Source organism: Botryllus schlosseri, chromosome 1 (assembly GCF_051294905.1).
Source record: "Botryllus schlosseri isolate E-star chromosome 1, Bs_hap1, whole genome shotgun sequence".
NCBI classification, from domain to species: domain Eukaryota; kingdom Metazoa; phylum Chordata; class Ascidiacea; order Stolidobranchia; family Styelidae; genus Botryllus; species Botryllus schlosseri.
In genome coordinates, this window is record NC_137236.1 from 33,503,805 (window position 1) to 33,520,917 (window position 17,113).

The 17,113-nt window shown below is 40.7% G+C and overlaps 1 protein-coding gene across 1 annotated transcript in view; it reads left to right on the top strand.

Moving 5' to 3' along the window:
- LOC145447966 (single-strand selective monofunctional uracil DNA glycosylase-like) overlaps window positions 1-17,113 on the top strand; it is a 44,485-nt gene that overhangs the window by 14,961 nt on the left and 12,411 nt on the right. The window contains exons 3-4 of the mRNA XM_080326266.1: window positions 4,401-4,510; window positions 15,007-15,173. Of these exons, the coding sequence (XP_080182392.1) occupies window positions 4,401-4,510; window positions 15,007-15,173 (277 nt within the window). The remainder of the gene's footprint in view (window positions 1-4,400; window positions 4,511-15,006; window positions 15,174-17,113) is intronic.

Consider the following 17,113-nt stretch of genomic DNA (forward strand, 5'->3'; position numbering starts at 1 on the left):
CGTCCGTTCAGCTTTCGTGGGAAATTTCTTTTTCAATTTAAAGTCCAACACATCCATAGGATTTCGTTGATTTCGGTGCCGGAGTATATTGGAAGTTGTAGACCAGTATATTAACGTTATGAGTGGGTTCATTTGCACAATTTAGTTCCGTGATTACTGTAAAGTCAGGTGAATTCAGAGGTAGGCAAGAAGATTTGTCAGTTTATCATGATGAGTTCGAGATTGCAACCCACGGATATTTTTATGAAGCAGACTAATTTGTTTTCTATTTTGTGGCGAGAGGAAGTGATGTCCTCCAATTGGTCGAGTTCAAGTTACACTTTTTGATCAGTGGAATACTATTTTTATTCGTCATGATTTCAAGTTGATTTAAATATTCATGACAGTGAATCGAGATAATTGTATGTTCGCGCTGTTCGCTCCGAATCACGCAATACTGGCTTGTTCCAAGTATACCCGAGTAGAGCGCTACAATAGAGAGTATACGGTGGTGCGGAGCGGATTGGCCAATTCTCTGGCCCGGCTCCGATACGGTTTTCCAATGCTCTGGTCCGGCTCCGATCCGGCTCCGGTCAAATATGAAAAAGTCCTGCCCAAAATCCGCCCCAACACGGTACGATGGTTCCGTGAATTTAAAAATATGGATTGTTTCTTTTCGCACTGGCTTGGCGGTTACTTGCGTGTTGTTGGTTGGTAGTTATTTAGTTTCAAACGTCATGCTTATCCATAAGTATTCTGGCATTTACAAAAAAGTACTGATCCGGCTCCGGCCGTATCAGAAAATTACTGATCCGTCTCCGATCCGGTCCGTCCAAAATTGAAAAGATCCGGCCGGATATCCAATCCGGCTCCGGTCCATGCTCGCACTAGTATATGGCAGCAAGTATCAATAAATATTAGCACCAAACCTTTGAGATGATTAATGTCCAGCAAGCTTGATATTTATTGTAAAATGATATTTATTGTCGATCGGTTGGCGAAGTTAGGTCCAAACGCGGAAAAGTTATTTGTAACAACAAAACTTTGTTAATGTCGACTTGGTCAAACTGTGCTATCAACAACATCCATTGTAATAGAAGGCAGCGTACCTTCCTCTTTCGAGTCATCAATTCTCTGTAATATTACATTTCTAAAGCTCAGCGTGTAACAGGACATGACAATTCATATGTAGGCCTACCGCTAGACCAAGCCGACGTCTTTATTGATCATACTAAAATACTAGGGTTGAACGAGAGCGAAGGACCTTTGCTCTATTCTACGAGACGGATCTTCGGGAGGAGGGGAGCTAGATCTGGTTAAATGAATGTTCAGCCAGACCCTCTCGGGGAACGGGTTTTTGCGATTCATGAACTTTTTATTGGCATAAAGAGTAAAAAAGGGTAGATTCGATAAATATAATTTTGTTTTCATTTATTACATGGTCAAAATGCCAGAAAATAATTATGGTAAAATGTCAGATGGTGGATGCTTCTGCTGCCAAGTATTTGTATAAGCGCGTATCACATTTAGGCAAGGATATGACAGGACACCTCTTCTATAATCCATACATTTGCCAATCACAGTAATGTAATGAGTCTCATGTAATCCATCTTGAAACAATGTTACGTGGATGTGGCTGTATGCTTTTGGTGAAGAAAAAGAAGTCCCAGTTGAAACTATTGTCAAAAGTTGCTTGAAGCTACCCAGGCCCAGAAGAAAAACACAGCTTCATGTAGCCACACTTTTCTAAACTATCATCTCGTCGGTAATGATAACGGCGAGATGTCAGTTTAGAGATCGTAGTTGTACAGATGTATATTCAGCCCACTTCAACCCGAGGTAACTGTTTCCTTCAGAAACAACACAAACAAGAAACAAGCGAAGGGTAAACGAAACGTAACCCGGGGCATATTATTGATCATGATGTGAGGCAGTATTCTATAAGGGTAACGAAACCCGGGGCATATTATTGACCATGATGTAAGGCAGTATTCTACAAGGGTACCAGCAAGTCGACGAAGGTCCATGAATGTTTTCTTAGAATGTGATAGATCCACTACTTGCCGAAAGGCCGATACCATAAAAATTTGCAAATTGAGGATTAGTCGCAAGATTGCATTATGCCGATCGTTCTTTTTTCCTCCAGCGCCCTTTCAAAAATTATCGTGCTCTAGCGCCCCCCACGCCATATTGTAAGGACTGTAATAAAGACAATGGGTAAGAGGGAAGGCGTACCAGGTCAGTCCCCCTAAAACAGCGATTGTCTTGGGTACCCATGACGTCATAAACCAAACTTCTTGGGGCTTCGCCCCAAAGAACACCTTAGCGTGATTTCGATAGTCAGCAAAGTTTGTGTGGCCTGGTCGCCCTAGGCGCCAACAATTCGTGTAATGCATGAATGAGTATAGGTGGTAATTACATATAGATATCGCTATACACTTTTTATCCTCTCAGCCCACGTAATCAGATTTACCAGTAGCGCTGAGTGAGCTGTTGTCCTGGAAAATTAAGGCCAGGTTAATAATAATTAAACATATTCGGGCGTGCCCGTTGGTACGACTTACTTCATTACATCTTGCTATTTTGTTACCTGCTCTTGTCCGCTATATAGCTACAAGATATTGAAACGCATAAACGTATTAAACTAAAGTAAGCACACGGTTCAAAATTGGTATTTCTTCACTGGCGAATAATTGTTCTTGTCCTGTGGGGTGCAGACTGCAGATTGAGAAGACATGATATTTCGGCACGAGCGATTCAAGCACATATGGACAATTAGACTTATATACATCGATGCTTACGGTCAACATAAAGGCCAATCTTCTTCGACCAAGTTTTTCACGTTGACGATTCTTTTGGTACACTTCTCGGAGTCCCATATTGGCCGGAACTTCATAGGTCTTCGTGCATCGTGGCGTGGTAATGGCCGACGCTGAAATGCCTATTTCTATTTTCTATAATTATCAGTATTTTTCGTGGGGGAGTCGTTAAATCATGATGTGTAATTTTTGTTCCTTCACCAAACTAATTCAGGACACCCTTCGAGCTCACCCATTATAGGTTTCGGTTGCAGCAATTTTGTTTCTGATAAGAGGTGAAAGTTCAGTCGGTCTTTTTGGGACTTTAGTATTAGAAATATTTCGCGATTTAATCGCGCTCGAGGACCACTCGACTATAATAAACCATATGATAATTGTATGTGGTATATTCAGGGTCATATCAAGGTTGTTATACCAATACAATACGGGGAAATTAATGGTAGGATGGTAGGATTTTGTTTTAGTGCTTTGTGTGACTAAGTAAGTAAACTGCCAATGGAATGCATTGCACGTTTAATTTAGTACTGAACCCAGTTATCAATTTTAACATGTATGCATCCCGAACAAAGCAACTCATATTATATAACGTTCATGTGAGTTTGTGGAACACAACACTAGATAGTATCATAATATATGATACGATGAAGAAATAATTTGACGATGTAATTTCGTAGGTCTCAAAAATTTCCACGCGCAGTTGTCTGTAGGATATAATACCTAGTTCAAAACATTTTGTTGAAAATAACCGTAGCAACCGAAACATTGGTGTTTTAACTGGAAATTGGTGATCGAAAAGTACGCGCATTTCATTTTACATGAATTATTATAACCCCCAACATATATGAAAACATATGTAGCAAACTACGCTGCGTAGCGCGACCAAAGATTTCGAGATTTGACATGTTTTGTGGAATGTTAATTTGCTCTGAATACTCATTAAGGATATGTCCTTTTTTCATTTTTCTCCAGCTCCTCCCATATCGCCCCCTGAGCCCAGCGCCCCCATATCGCCCACTGAGCGTTGCCGCCCCTTTCAAAATAGCCAGCGCTCCTTGGGGGGGCGCTGGAGGCAAGGTTAAGAACCGCTGCATTATGCAAATCTTAGCTGATGAGCTTTGTGATATGTCAGTAAGAACCAAGCATGGTGATGTCACTAAAGCGGATCTGGAACCTACTTCAAATTTTTAAAGAACGTGCTCAAATACCAAATGCGCACCAGAACAACACTGATATGTTACACCAAAAACGGCGATTTGTTCTACGTGTTTCACTAACGTGTGTCTAAAATATTGCAAGTAGCTGTGAGCGCAATAAACAATGGTTTCTACTGCCGTTTATTTTTCTTTGTGCTGATTTATAGCGCCCTTGAATGCATTTAATCGGAAAAAATTGAACAGGCGTCAAAAAAGTCACTTGGTAGTTCCAGATAGTACGAAGTTCCGGTCGTTCCAGTGGTAAGTTGCAACAAGGCGCATCTATGGTAGGGTGCCCGGTTCAAGCCACAATCCGAATCATGTTTCAAAGGATTGAGACGAAGTTCAAGTGACCTTACTCCGTTCAAGACATGGTCACGGCTTTTGTAAGCACGTTTAAATATTTTAGATACCCTTTGGCCATGAGAAGATGATTCGGAAACTGTTCGGAATTGATATATCGAAGGAGAAATTAGACGGAATTCCCCCAATCCTCAAATCAAAACAATATGTCGACAAGTAAGTTAGAACTTATATTGTTGCCGAGTGCAAATCAGAATAGCTATAATAAAAATGACAGCCTTTTCATTAGAGTAGAAATATGAATTACTGAATAGATGTTGGACCATCATCTGATTCAGCATGTCATGGAAATACGGCACGTTATTTGAATGTTCATGCTCCTGAATTTGTAGTGTTTATGTTTCCGAATTTGTTGTGTAACTACAGATCACTCAAATCTGCTTCTGTAAGCTTCTGCCGATGTTTTTTTCATCTTGCATCCCATTATTTCTTATATGCTAACTTTGCGCCGTTGTCAAATGCTTGTGATGTAATGACGCCATGGTTTTAATGGGGAAAGCGTCATAAATTCTTCACGACACAAATTTTCGCCACTCATATTTACAGATCCGAAAATGAGGACAGATATTGGGGAAATTTATACACCCACCTTTGATCGCATGTAAAAAAGGTGTCATTTTTTTCAGTATGTGCTCCGAAAATCGGTTTCCGCGTCTACTTTTCGTTGAGTTAACCTCATTTTTAACTAAACTTTTGCGTTACATGCAAGATAAGCCACCTTCACGTGCATTTTCTGGCCACGGTATTTAAATAAATCTCACGGGACGTTCTAAAATTTAAAACATGTTTTAAACAGTGTTTTAAACAAAGACCTTTAAAAAAAATGTGTTTTTTTAAGCTGTAAAATTATACCATAATTGTGTAAATACTTTCTATAAAACATGTTGTATGGTCCTACGGACAATTAACACCCGATTCAGCCGACGTATATCAATATGGGATGGTTAGACCCTCAGAATAGTCAGTTCAACAGATATTGTACAGATCTTTCTTCAAAGGAGCTATATTTACCCTATATTTACAATTGCCAATGCCAATCCATTATGACGTCACAATTGAATATTCCTGACGTCGAAGCTTGAGAAAAAAGCGAAAAAAAACAATAACAAAACATGATTTAAATTAGGGACTTGATTTAAACATGTTTGTTTTTAATTGACTCTTGTTTTACATGCAACCTTATGTAGGTTAGTTGATATCTAGTAACCTGCTTGATGATTTCAAAAAATGCATTCACATCAAGCTGAACTTTCTTTAGGCTGTTCCATGCCTCAATCAAGCTGACTTAAGACAAGGCAAGGCAGTCACAGAGCCACTCACGGCGTGAATCCTAGACAATAATTTCGTTTGAGAATTTGTTGGTCATGCACTCAACAATACATTTTCACGGACGCCCTAAAAGTAGTTCTCTGCCATTCTTATCGAAAAGAGTGTGTATTCACACCTAAAAGAGTAGCACGAAAATAGAATCTACCACAGAATTATACCACGGCATGAATCAAACACCAACGTCCAATTCAAATGATTCTCGATAAATTAGAATAAATAGGAGTACGAATGAACGTATGCATTCACGGTTTATAACAACGGTTTACACGAGGGGTTTCAAACTCAACTTGCGTCACGGGCGGATTCAACCCTTCAGATCGCTCGCTGGCCCCACTATAGGCAAATTATTTCAAAATATTACCTCTAAATGCATGCCCGTATTTTTTACTCAAATACTTTGCTTTCAAGCCTGTGTACGTGATAGTATATTACCAATCATTGTGGTTTTGCTGTAATCAGGGCTTTGGAGCAGCCGTAAATTTAAACTGCTCCTGCTCCGGCTCCGGAGCTCTCTTTTATCATACATTAGCTCCGGCTCCAGCTCCGGAGCTGCATTATTACCACTGCTCCGGCTCCAGCTCCGGCTCCGGCTCTGAAATTATCGAATGGGCATGTCTATATCAGGGGTGCCCAACCCGCGGGTCAAATGTGGCCCGCGAGAGGGTTTTGCGTGACCCGCGAGGTAATTTCCTATTATCTTATCGAAAATGAATTGCTCAGATTGTGAACTTGCAATGCCAACTAGAAATTACAATTCTGGCTGCGACCCTTGGGATGTTGATGACTAAAATATCAGTTCCGACGCATTGGCAGAACCAGGGTCCAGTTACATTTTCAGTAAATCGTCGTACATCACAATCAACTAAAATAGTAGCGAAATTTTTCTTCACGCTTCGCATGTTTAATTGTCGCACGCTTTCTTGCTTGGTAGCCTACCCCCTACTGAAAATGAAGAAAAAAAACGCCTAATTAACCCGATTCAGTCTAACTGTATTCGCAATTACGGGAGAAAGTCTTTTCGAGTTTGCGCTCGCATGAAGATCGTCGACGTGAAATGTAGGCGCAACATGATTGTCGCATATTATCGGATACCTTCGATATCGATGTGACCAGACGCCAAATAGTCGTGTCCTTGCAAACTGAGCCTAGCGGGCGGTATACAATAGACCCGCAATACTCGAGTAATATTATTATTGACCTAGTTCATTAATAAACTTACAAAATTTTACCCGCTTGGCGCAGCTAGTGGACCGCACACTCGTTCGTCAATTGCATGTGCCCTTTAAGCCGAAAAGGTTGGCCATTCCTGGTCTATATAGATCACTAATCTACCCATATGTTAGTTATCTATAGTCATCTAGAGTCTGTCATCAGTAACATCCGATGTAGCAACGAAGACATATAGGTGCCGCCGTGCCGGTTTGTGACGTTATACTGAATACTTGTAAATTGTCGACAACATCGTAGTTGCACTAGAACGCACTTTACTCTATGCCATTGCTGTACACAGCATTAAAATTCAGGCCTGCTGTTCAATTATGATAAATCAGCAGATGTGGTTGTTGCATATATATAATGGCATCTTATGAAATAGGTCGGAGCCGGAGCTACTCCTCAAATAACGGGCTCCAGCTCCGGCTCCGGCTCCGGATGAATTTTATGTAGAGCTCCGGCTCCGGCTCCAGCTCCGGTGAAAATGCACGGCTCCGGGGCTCCGGCTCCGGGCTCCGGCTCCGGCTCCAAAGCCCTGGCTGTAATAACACCTTTATTCGCAAACAATCGAATTGGCTGGGGTACAATGATTGGGGTGTTGAATACAGTTATAAGCTGCTAAAATAGGGGCTCTGGCGACGTTATTAGTTGAACTATTTCTCTGATACCGGTACCTATGTTTTAAAGTCGTAATCTGACGTTAGCCCTGGGTATGCGTTATGAGGAATACAATTTAACTACAAACGCAGGCGCTGGAATTCGGTTCAACAGTATTTAATCGTGGTTTGGTTTTATGGCGAAGCCCATGATAACGACGGTTTTACATTTTCGTTTCCGTTTCTGTGAAGAACATTTGTTATAAATCTGCTGGATAATACAAGAATTTTTCCACTTCGCCTATAATTGCTCCGCGGGCCGGGTGAAATCGTCTAACGGGCCGTATGCGGCCATCATCATCATCATCATTGGTTTATTAGCAGTTTAATCAGTTCAATACACCACAAAAATGCGATACAATGAAAAGGCAGGAAGATGTCGAAGCGACTTGAAGTAGTCTATGGAATCAGACACCCACCTTGGCCTATGCGATGTAAAGAGGAGGCATGCACACTGAATTAAAGTAAAGAAGAGAGTATAGAAAAAGAAAGCGACAAGCAATAGGGCGGCATGTCATGGAAAGCGAGATCGATAGTTCAGGTCCTGTAATCTTGAGGATGGACTGTATTTATTTAGTAGTAATTGCTTGTATTTCGACTTGAATGTGGACATGCTCGTCGACTGTCGGATGGCCGGCGGGAGACTGTTCCACACATCAGGTCCGGCATATTTGATAGAACGATGATCTTTTCGGTCGATCAGATGATATTTGGACGACGTGGCCAGCGGGCCGCATGTTTGACCCTAATCATGAATTATTCATGACCGGTGTTGTCTTTGGTTTTAATGGAATTTCGGCAGCTATGCATGGCTGAAACCAATTCCCAAGCTTTTGAGGCACAAGTCAGACATATTTTTATCATTTTGACTCGAGTTAAGTCGAGTTATTTTTAATTCACCACCAAGTCAAATCCAGAGATGGTCAAAGAAGTCAGGGAAGCTACTCAAGTAAAAGTAGCGACGTAAAAACCATACTGAAGTACGAGTAGAAGTAGTCCAGCCTAAAACTACTTGAAGTAGAAGTAGAATTGATTAAATTCAAATCTACTCAATTACGTACGTAGTAGTTGTGAAAACGATCGTAATTCGTACTGTCAAAACCTGCAAATTAAGCTATGCGAAAAGTTCAGAGCTTCATTTATATTGAAGCATCCCAGAAGCTATAACTTTTTACAGCAAAAGCAGTCGTTCGCATCATGGAATGAAAATGATTGCATTGATATGGAAATGCGACAATAATCCTCTGTTTACTCGAACATCCCGATTTAGAAAATATCATGGTATAACGTCCACCCTTATGTTATAAGGCCCCATGGTTTGGTTCAGGAACAACACGGAGAATTGGTGTCGGATACGGTGTTAACACTTTTCGCGATTAGAAAACGGTAATAAAAAATATGGCTGATCGTAAAAATGACATACAGTGTAGGTGTATTTTCAGAAAATAGAGGCATTACAAGGGCCGTAACTAACGCACCCCAAACCCCCTAATTAGGGGAGGCCGAGCTCGAAGCGGGCCTAAAATTTCGAGTTGCCAAATATCTTGATTATCGGGTACACTTCCCCCAAGAAAAAATACGCAAGATTTATAGAAATGGGCATATCGGCGTGGCCATTAGCGAGTCCCGACGCACCAAGACATCTAAAGTTTTAGGCCATATAATATGCGAATCCAAGAACGATCGGCAGCTAGAAAACCTTGGCCGAAAAGGACTGCACTCATGCTGACCGAAAACTTCGTAATATATACAAAGTACATATAGGTTTGATTGTCCATAGGCGCTTAAATGACTGGCGCCGAATTTTCCTGTCTTGGCGAGCTGAACCTCACAAGAGAAATAGCGTACCATCCCACAGGGAAAAACTATATGCCAGTGAAGAAATGCCAATCTGAAATCGTGTGATCTCTAAGTTTAGTACGTTTGGGCGATTCTATAATTTTTTGATACAGCAGGCAGGAGGCCACGGAATAACATCATGTACGGAAGTGATAACAACGGATCCGCCCACCCGAAGATGTTCAATTATTATTTACGGGCTTTACAGTTTCAAAGACACCTCGCTCAGCTCTACCGGTAAATCTGATTATGTGAGCAGAAAGAAAAAGAAATTGATAGCAATATATATGCAATTCCCGATCTTATTGACCGATGTTATCGTGAATTATCCAAAAATTTGGCGCCTGAACAGTCCCTTTATAATTCCTTGGCTAAAGCGAACAAATTGATGGGGGGGGGTCAGTGTATCACCATATGGAAGGCCAAGACTCATTTTTTAGGGGGGTACGAAGTGCTGTTTCGTTCCTGTCAACGGGTATGCAATCGGAGATGTTTAATTATAATAGAGGGTTCCTACCTTTTCAAACACACCTCACTAATCTCTACCGGTGAATCAGATTACGTGAGCATAGAGAGAGGATAAAAATTAATAGCAATATATATGCAATTCCCGATTATATTGCATGATTGAGCAGGGTTGTAACCAATGCACATTGTTCCGAGTCACGAGTCAATCTTACTTTTGTGGTTTTGACTCGAGTCAAGTCGAGTCATTTTCAATTCATCACCGAGTCGAGTTCGAGTCCAAGTCACCGTTTAAAGGGTCAAGTCCGAGTCATAGTGTTATGACTCGAGTCGAGTCCAAGTCACGATATTGAAGTAATGTTCAACTTATGTTTTCAATCCTGAATTAGCTTGTAGCTTATAGAGAATCACCGAATTCATTCTACATGCTATCTGATATAGAACCAACGAATTCAGGTCTAGATACCAGCTGGTAGAGAATCAACAGATGCATGTTTATGTAGACGTACAGTTTTTCTTTCACATTATCAGGTGGTTGACTAAAAAAGGTCAGCTTTCCTGCTCAGCTCCCGAAATAGCCGGCCACCTCATGATATTGTTATATTGTGTAAAAATATGATTCATAGCAAATCTGGCTCAATTCCAACTAGAAAAAGCGAATTTATTAGAGTGGAATATTTTGGATATGAAAAAATAGTCGGCTTACTACTAGCATGTAAGTATATTAGGCTATATGAAATAATTTCTCACCAAAAACACTCCCTTTATTTTCAAATATAAAATTTTCTCCTCTCATATCATTGAATATACTTTTTAAAATTAAGCCAGATTCATTGTTCTTTTTATGCAACATAACAACTTTACTAAGTAGCCACCCAGTAAAATAAATAAGAACTTATTTTTGAACAACCCTATTGTACAAACATCACACAACATTAGGCATTCATTATTACTCACGTGCACAATGTTCATACCTAACAAAACGTCAAATGGACGGAGTGTATTGTGTGTTTTCACTGACAGCAGATCGAATCAATGATGATTTACAATTCAAAAATACTAAAGTCGAAAGGAGATCCTCATATATGTTATAGCGGCATGGCCTTAGAATAAATCCACATCTACTGAAACACGTTCCACTGGTGCACTAGATACAGGAATTGACAAGGATTTTTGAACCACATTGAAGAGCATCGGATACTCATTATTTCTGGTCGCCCAATAATGCAAAGAATCATCGCCTTCAAATCTACACATGAGCTTATCAGTCTCTTCCAAGTACTTGACCATCTGAGTCATTTCATTGCCTCTAATTGAACTTTGCTTCGGTTGTTTGCTTGCATAATTGAAAAGTCTCGAGTACTTTTGCGGATGATCTATTACCTCTTCATTGCAGGATGATTTTGTATACAATGCATTACTACAACATGTGCCATTGTCTGTTGTTTTTAAGGCGGCATATCTGATATCAGACGAGTGCAACGAAAGCAGTGGTGCCAAATAGCGATATCGACAGAATTTGTCATTTATGCGTTGATCTAGCCCAGGGGTCGGCAACCTTTTGCTAATCGCGCGCCAAATTCCGAGTGCACAACTTTTTGGCGGGCCGGAATTTTTCTTGATAATATATTTAACGCTCACGTCGGTTTAGTACCCTACATTGCTGCAATCTCAATCATACAAATCACAAAAAGGGCAAAACACATGTATTTACACTTCAACAACGCAGCATAAATGTGACACTTGGCGCAGCATGCTTTGTAAAAGAATTTCAACTTCTAATAACAAGTCAGATGAAGCAACAATCAAACCACATTCTAAATGGACATTAGAATACGTGATCTTAGCTTGCTCTTCGTGAATTCCATTGTTTTAAACTATTTTTCACATGCGTACGTGCTATCAAAAGTCGATGCCATTTCTTTTGCATTGTTGGTCAAGCTGGGATAAAGACCCATTTCACGAACGTACTCTTTGTCAAAGTCAGGCAGCGATATGCTCTTTGTATGAAATTTGTCTTTCAATTCAACTGCATCGCACTTCAAAAGGGCCCATTTGAAATTTTCAGGCAACGGTATTGGTGCTCACATTAAACCGAGTACTAAGTATTCAGAATTTATTTTGTACAGAACGAATGTTGGAAAAGGGGTGGAAATTCAGTAATTAAATTTCGTATCACAGTTACAAAGGTATAGTGCTGGTACTAGAGGTTTACTCTCCATCAGTATAGGAAAGTGAGCATAATTTTCTTTTTACTGTTGACGTTCCAAGAGTCGCAGTTTTGTTTCGAATGCGCCTCAACATCTCATGTATTCAGTTATTTCCTCCTGAAGTTGCAAATTCAATTTGTTAGATGTGACGTTAAATGTACTACGAAAGCAAGATTAGATACCCATATTCGATGACAATATTATGAGTCGGCGATGTTTGTATTTTCAAGGAAAGTTGCTATATTTCGTTTCTCAGTTCATACACTCGTGCAAGGATAGCGGCTCGACATAATGGACGAACATGGCAGATATACAGGACATCGCCATATTGATTCTCTGCTTTTAGTAATATCTGAGGTAGGATAACTGTCGGTGATTCAGTTTGTGAGACAAAATCAGCTTTCCCCACTGTGTCGAAAACACTATTCAGGTTTGTTGTCTTGGCCTACAATGTCTTCTGGTGAATTAAACTGCAGATGACTAACCTATGGAGGCTGGTTATCTCAAATGAAACGGATAGTTTGAGATTTTGTCATTGCGTCTGAGATGTTCCAAGCGTTTTTGAAGCAGAGGAACCGCACCTTTAATGTCGCACCCTATCAGAGTGGCAACCCCTTAAAAAGTATGGTATATAGGCCGACCTATGGTTGGGCGATACACACGCTTTATAAGCACTGGTCTAATCAACAGCCTTCGCATCAGTTTTATGGCGTAACAATAGACCAATACGACGTAGGATACTTACATCGTAGCAATGTCGCATTCTTACCAAGCAGTGCTGCAGTGCTGCACTGCAGATTGGAACTCATTACGAAACGGCGGGCCGTATTCTTGTGGTAACTAATTATTTCGTCGCGGGCCGGACGAATTCGCTTGGCGGGCCGGATCCGGCCCGCGGGCCGTAGGTTGCCGGCCCTTGATCTAGCCAGTACGATTCGCAAATTTCTTCATCTTCAAGTGACATAAAATATGCCGAGTCAATGACTTGGGTCGAGTCATGCGTAATGACTCGAGTACATGTCGAGTCAATCCAAATATTGACTCGAGTCGGGTCGAGTCATTTTCCCTTCTCAAGAAAATGACTCGAGTCAAGTCGAGTCACCAAAAATTCGTGACTCGAGTCTGACTCGAGTCGAGTCATGACTCGAGTCATTACAACCCTGTGATTGAGTCATGAATTATAGAAAAATTCTCGTGCCTCGCGCGTTTAGTCGAGAAAAGCTGACTCACTAAACGGACACCGAATGTAGATGATAAGTAGCGGTACACAGCGTATAGCCGAAGGAGGATCTGGGGGCGAAGCCCGCCAAAAGTTCGGTTTATCACCGTATGGGGGACCCAAGACGAACGTTTTTGGGGGGCTGACAAAGTGCTGTTACGGCCCTGGGCATTACTACACTTGCTTTTATACTTCAACATGTATGATCTTCAGGCAAAAGAAATGAAACCCCATTAGAACCCAAAGTGTGATACTGGGAATTGAAAGAGAAATACAAATACTACTTCTAAAATGCGAAAGAAGGTTTCAGCAGTGGTCTGCTAAAACAGGTTTAAAGCTAAGAATCAGAGTCAACTTTTCCAGATTAGGACACGCCATGGTCTGCTAGATTACGATATGATAGGTAAATGCTAGATTGCGAAATTGTAGTTTAAAATGATATGATTGGCCATATATTCTGTGATGAAATATTTCATATGGGTGACAATGTATTTAATTTTTCACAATTTTATCGAGCAACTCGCATTCATATTACTTGTGTTTCTTACGCTGACATGCCAGCCCTGGCCGTCTGATACATCACCAATATAAACATACAATAGTTATTAGGCCTACATTTCCACTCATTTTATTAAATAATCACGCAAAGCTGCAATACAAAAATCCAATATAAATTCACGGTATCGTCCATCGCACAGGTGAGAGTCTACACCAGAGATGAGCATGGATTAGGACAGTGGTTCCCAACGTGGGCGATATCGCCCCCCCAGTGGGCGATTTGGCGATCTAGGGGGGCGAAAATGACGAAGGGGGCGAGAGGGGGGCGAAAATGGACAAAGGGGGCGACGGGGGCGAAAATAGCGAACGGGGCGATAGGGGGCTATGACGCGTCAAAACAGCTGACTTTTTTTTTTAGTCAACCGACAGGAATTTAGTTACAAAAGTGTGTTAAATTGGATATCGAGCTGAAAATTTGACCTTATTTTTAGTCAACTGCCGGTGATTACAGTTTGTATGCCCAATTTTCGGTACACAAAATTTGGGGGCGATGATCGGTGTTGACCTTGAAAAGGGGGCGATGGGTCGAAAAAGGTTGGGAACCACTGGATTAGGATTAGGTTTTGAAAAACCAGAATTTGTGAAATTTTGTCGGATTTGGATTGGATTTGGATTAGAAATTTTTTTCAGAACGGATTTGGATTTGGATTGGATTTACCTATTTTCTGGGAGATTGAAATGTCGTGTGGCGAATGGCGACAAACTTTATTCAGATCAGTTATTAATGTACTTATGGTTATTTAGTTATCTTGAATCAAGTAAATCGTTGGTTGTGAAAGAAAATTTTCGAATCCCTCCATTGCATAAATTAGCATTTTTTCTGAATTTCCAGTTGGAATCGGATGAGGATTGGACATGGACTTGAATATGAAAAAGTTATGGATTAGGATTTGGATTTGGATTAGGACATAGAAATTTCAAATCCGCTCATCTCTAGTCTACACTGGGCTAGAACCCGATCTGATAGGTTCCAGACAGCACCATGGAAAGGAAGTTTATTTAACAAATCTAGCCTATTTAGGTGCCGAAAATAGTACAATTTTATGTTCGGTGCTCTGGAAAAACTGTGTGGTGATTCATTGCAGTGATTGGAAATTATGAGTTGCCATACTTTGTAGGCTGACGAATCAAAGCGACTCTCCGATGTATTCAGTTATTTTACAGATATGGCAAGTCACGCGATTGTGTCAGTGGAAGACGGTTCTGGAAATTCACGAATAGACCCGTCGCGGATATCGATCAGGTCCGCAAACAGAGCTTCGTAATGAACTGCAGCCCGTTGCTCTTCACTGGAAGAACCGAAAAATGGAATGGACCAAAAGAAAAAGCGTGTACGGGTTTTAAACTAGGCTTTATGTTTGGCAATAATGGAAAAGCAATATTAATCATGGGCCAATAATCCTTGTTCAGTTTTAGATATATAACTGAAATCTGACATTACGTTAAAGTTTCTGAAACTGTATTAGCCTACCGCGCAGTACGAAAAAGGTATTGTACAGTGCATAGGGAATAAAGCAGTGAAAACCCTGGCCTAACAGTGCGCAGGTGGATGTGGAGAGTTGTATCTGAAAGGCAGACCTAATCGAAATTCTTGACACTTCACCTCCCTCAAACTCGAAATCCTGCATTCAGTGTTCATACGCTAAGGGCTAAGCAATCAAAACTCGCAGGCGTGTAAGCATATTTTAAAACGTCTTGACGTCTGCTGCGTCTGCGACTTTCAAAAAATATTGCAGCGAATTACAGACAAGTATTGCAATCGCAGGCATCCACAGTGTGTTTTATAATTAAATTGAACTCATCAAAAGCATCATTTTAATACACCCCATGACTGCGATACAATGCTACTGCGTCAGTGCCGCAATCGCCGAATTAAAACTGACCTAATCTTCGGTTCATGCGAAATTTGACTAACACCTCAACTCTTTATTGGTAATGTTGCAATATCTCAATTTAAATTCCAACTTCTGAACATTGCGCTCATGATTATAGGCTTACCATACGTCCCGTTTTAGGCGGGATAGTCCCGCTTTTTAACGTCTTGTCCCGGCGTCCCGACCAGTCAGCCAAACGTCCCGCTTTTTAAGGCCGTAAGGTACTGCTGAACTAACAAAATTTTCCAAATTTTTTTTTATTGCAGAATCCTAAAGTATGAAACTAGTTCTTTTCAAAAATGTATTGCTTTTGTCTGATTTCGCATTAGAAGTATGTTAAAATACGATTTGAAATCAACCATTTTCGGAGAAATTCACCCCCATACAAGCTCATTCATTTAAACTCACTCAAAATTGTTAAATTCCCTCTGCCGTAAGCATTACCGGTATTTGCTACAGAAAAGGAGAGGCTAATACGCCCTACCTACATCTTTACCACGCCTGACGACATGAGATGCTATGGTACAGTTGCTTTGGACTGAGTAATATTCATGCTACTATATTATTACCCTCTGCTTATACTATAAATTATTTTGTTAATCTTATTTCCTTATTATGACTTTACCTTTATTTATACTTTACCTTTCCATAAGAACTCTTTATCCTATATACTCCCAGATTTTATGTTACATAATATCTACCCAAAACACCTATGCTTTGAATTCTTGTCGGTAGGGTCAAGCCCGCCTGTGACAGCTTACGGATGAAGATCCTTTAGCTAAAACACCAGAATGTCTTGTTCACTAAATTCCTACCAATATATATATATATCCTAAATGTATATATTATATCATGTCTCAAATCTGAACAAGAACTGTGGTGGATCCATTGCAGAAACTCTGTACTACGCCCTTACGGGCGTAGCTATTAGTTTTTCTCGCTATGCTGCCTTCGGCAGCTTAATATTGTAAAATTCTGATCTGGGCCACGGAACATTTTCAAATTGGAGGCGGAGTCGCCCAGAAGTTACATTGATTACCCCATAGTGTGGGCTCAAAATCATTGTTTATTTTTGGCGGGAAGGGGCTAAAACATGTGCTTTCGGTCCCGGTTACACAACACACAGCCACATACTCCTGAACCGGACCGTGACCACCTCGGGTCTATAAGCAAAGCGTTGCTAGTGTGACGTCATAATCCAATTTTGAATCCACTAGTGGGCGCTAAAGAGTGTCCCGAATTTGGGTTGCTGAAATATGGTAACCCTACTCATGAAGGATGCACATTTTCCCTCATATTGTGAGAAGACTATGTATTTAGAACTACCATATCCCTCCTGTTCGTGCATATCATAGGCTACTTAATGCTGAATCATTGGAAATTTGAGTTAACATATC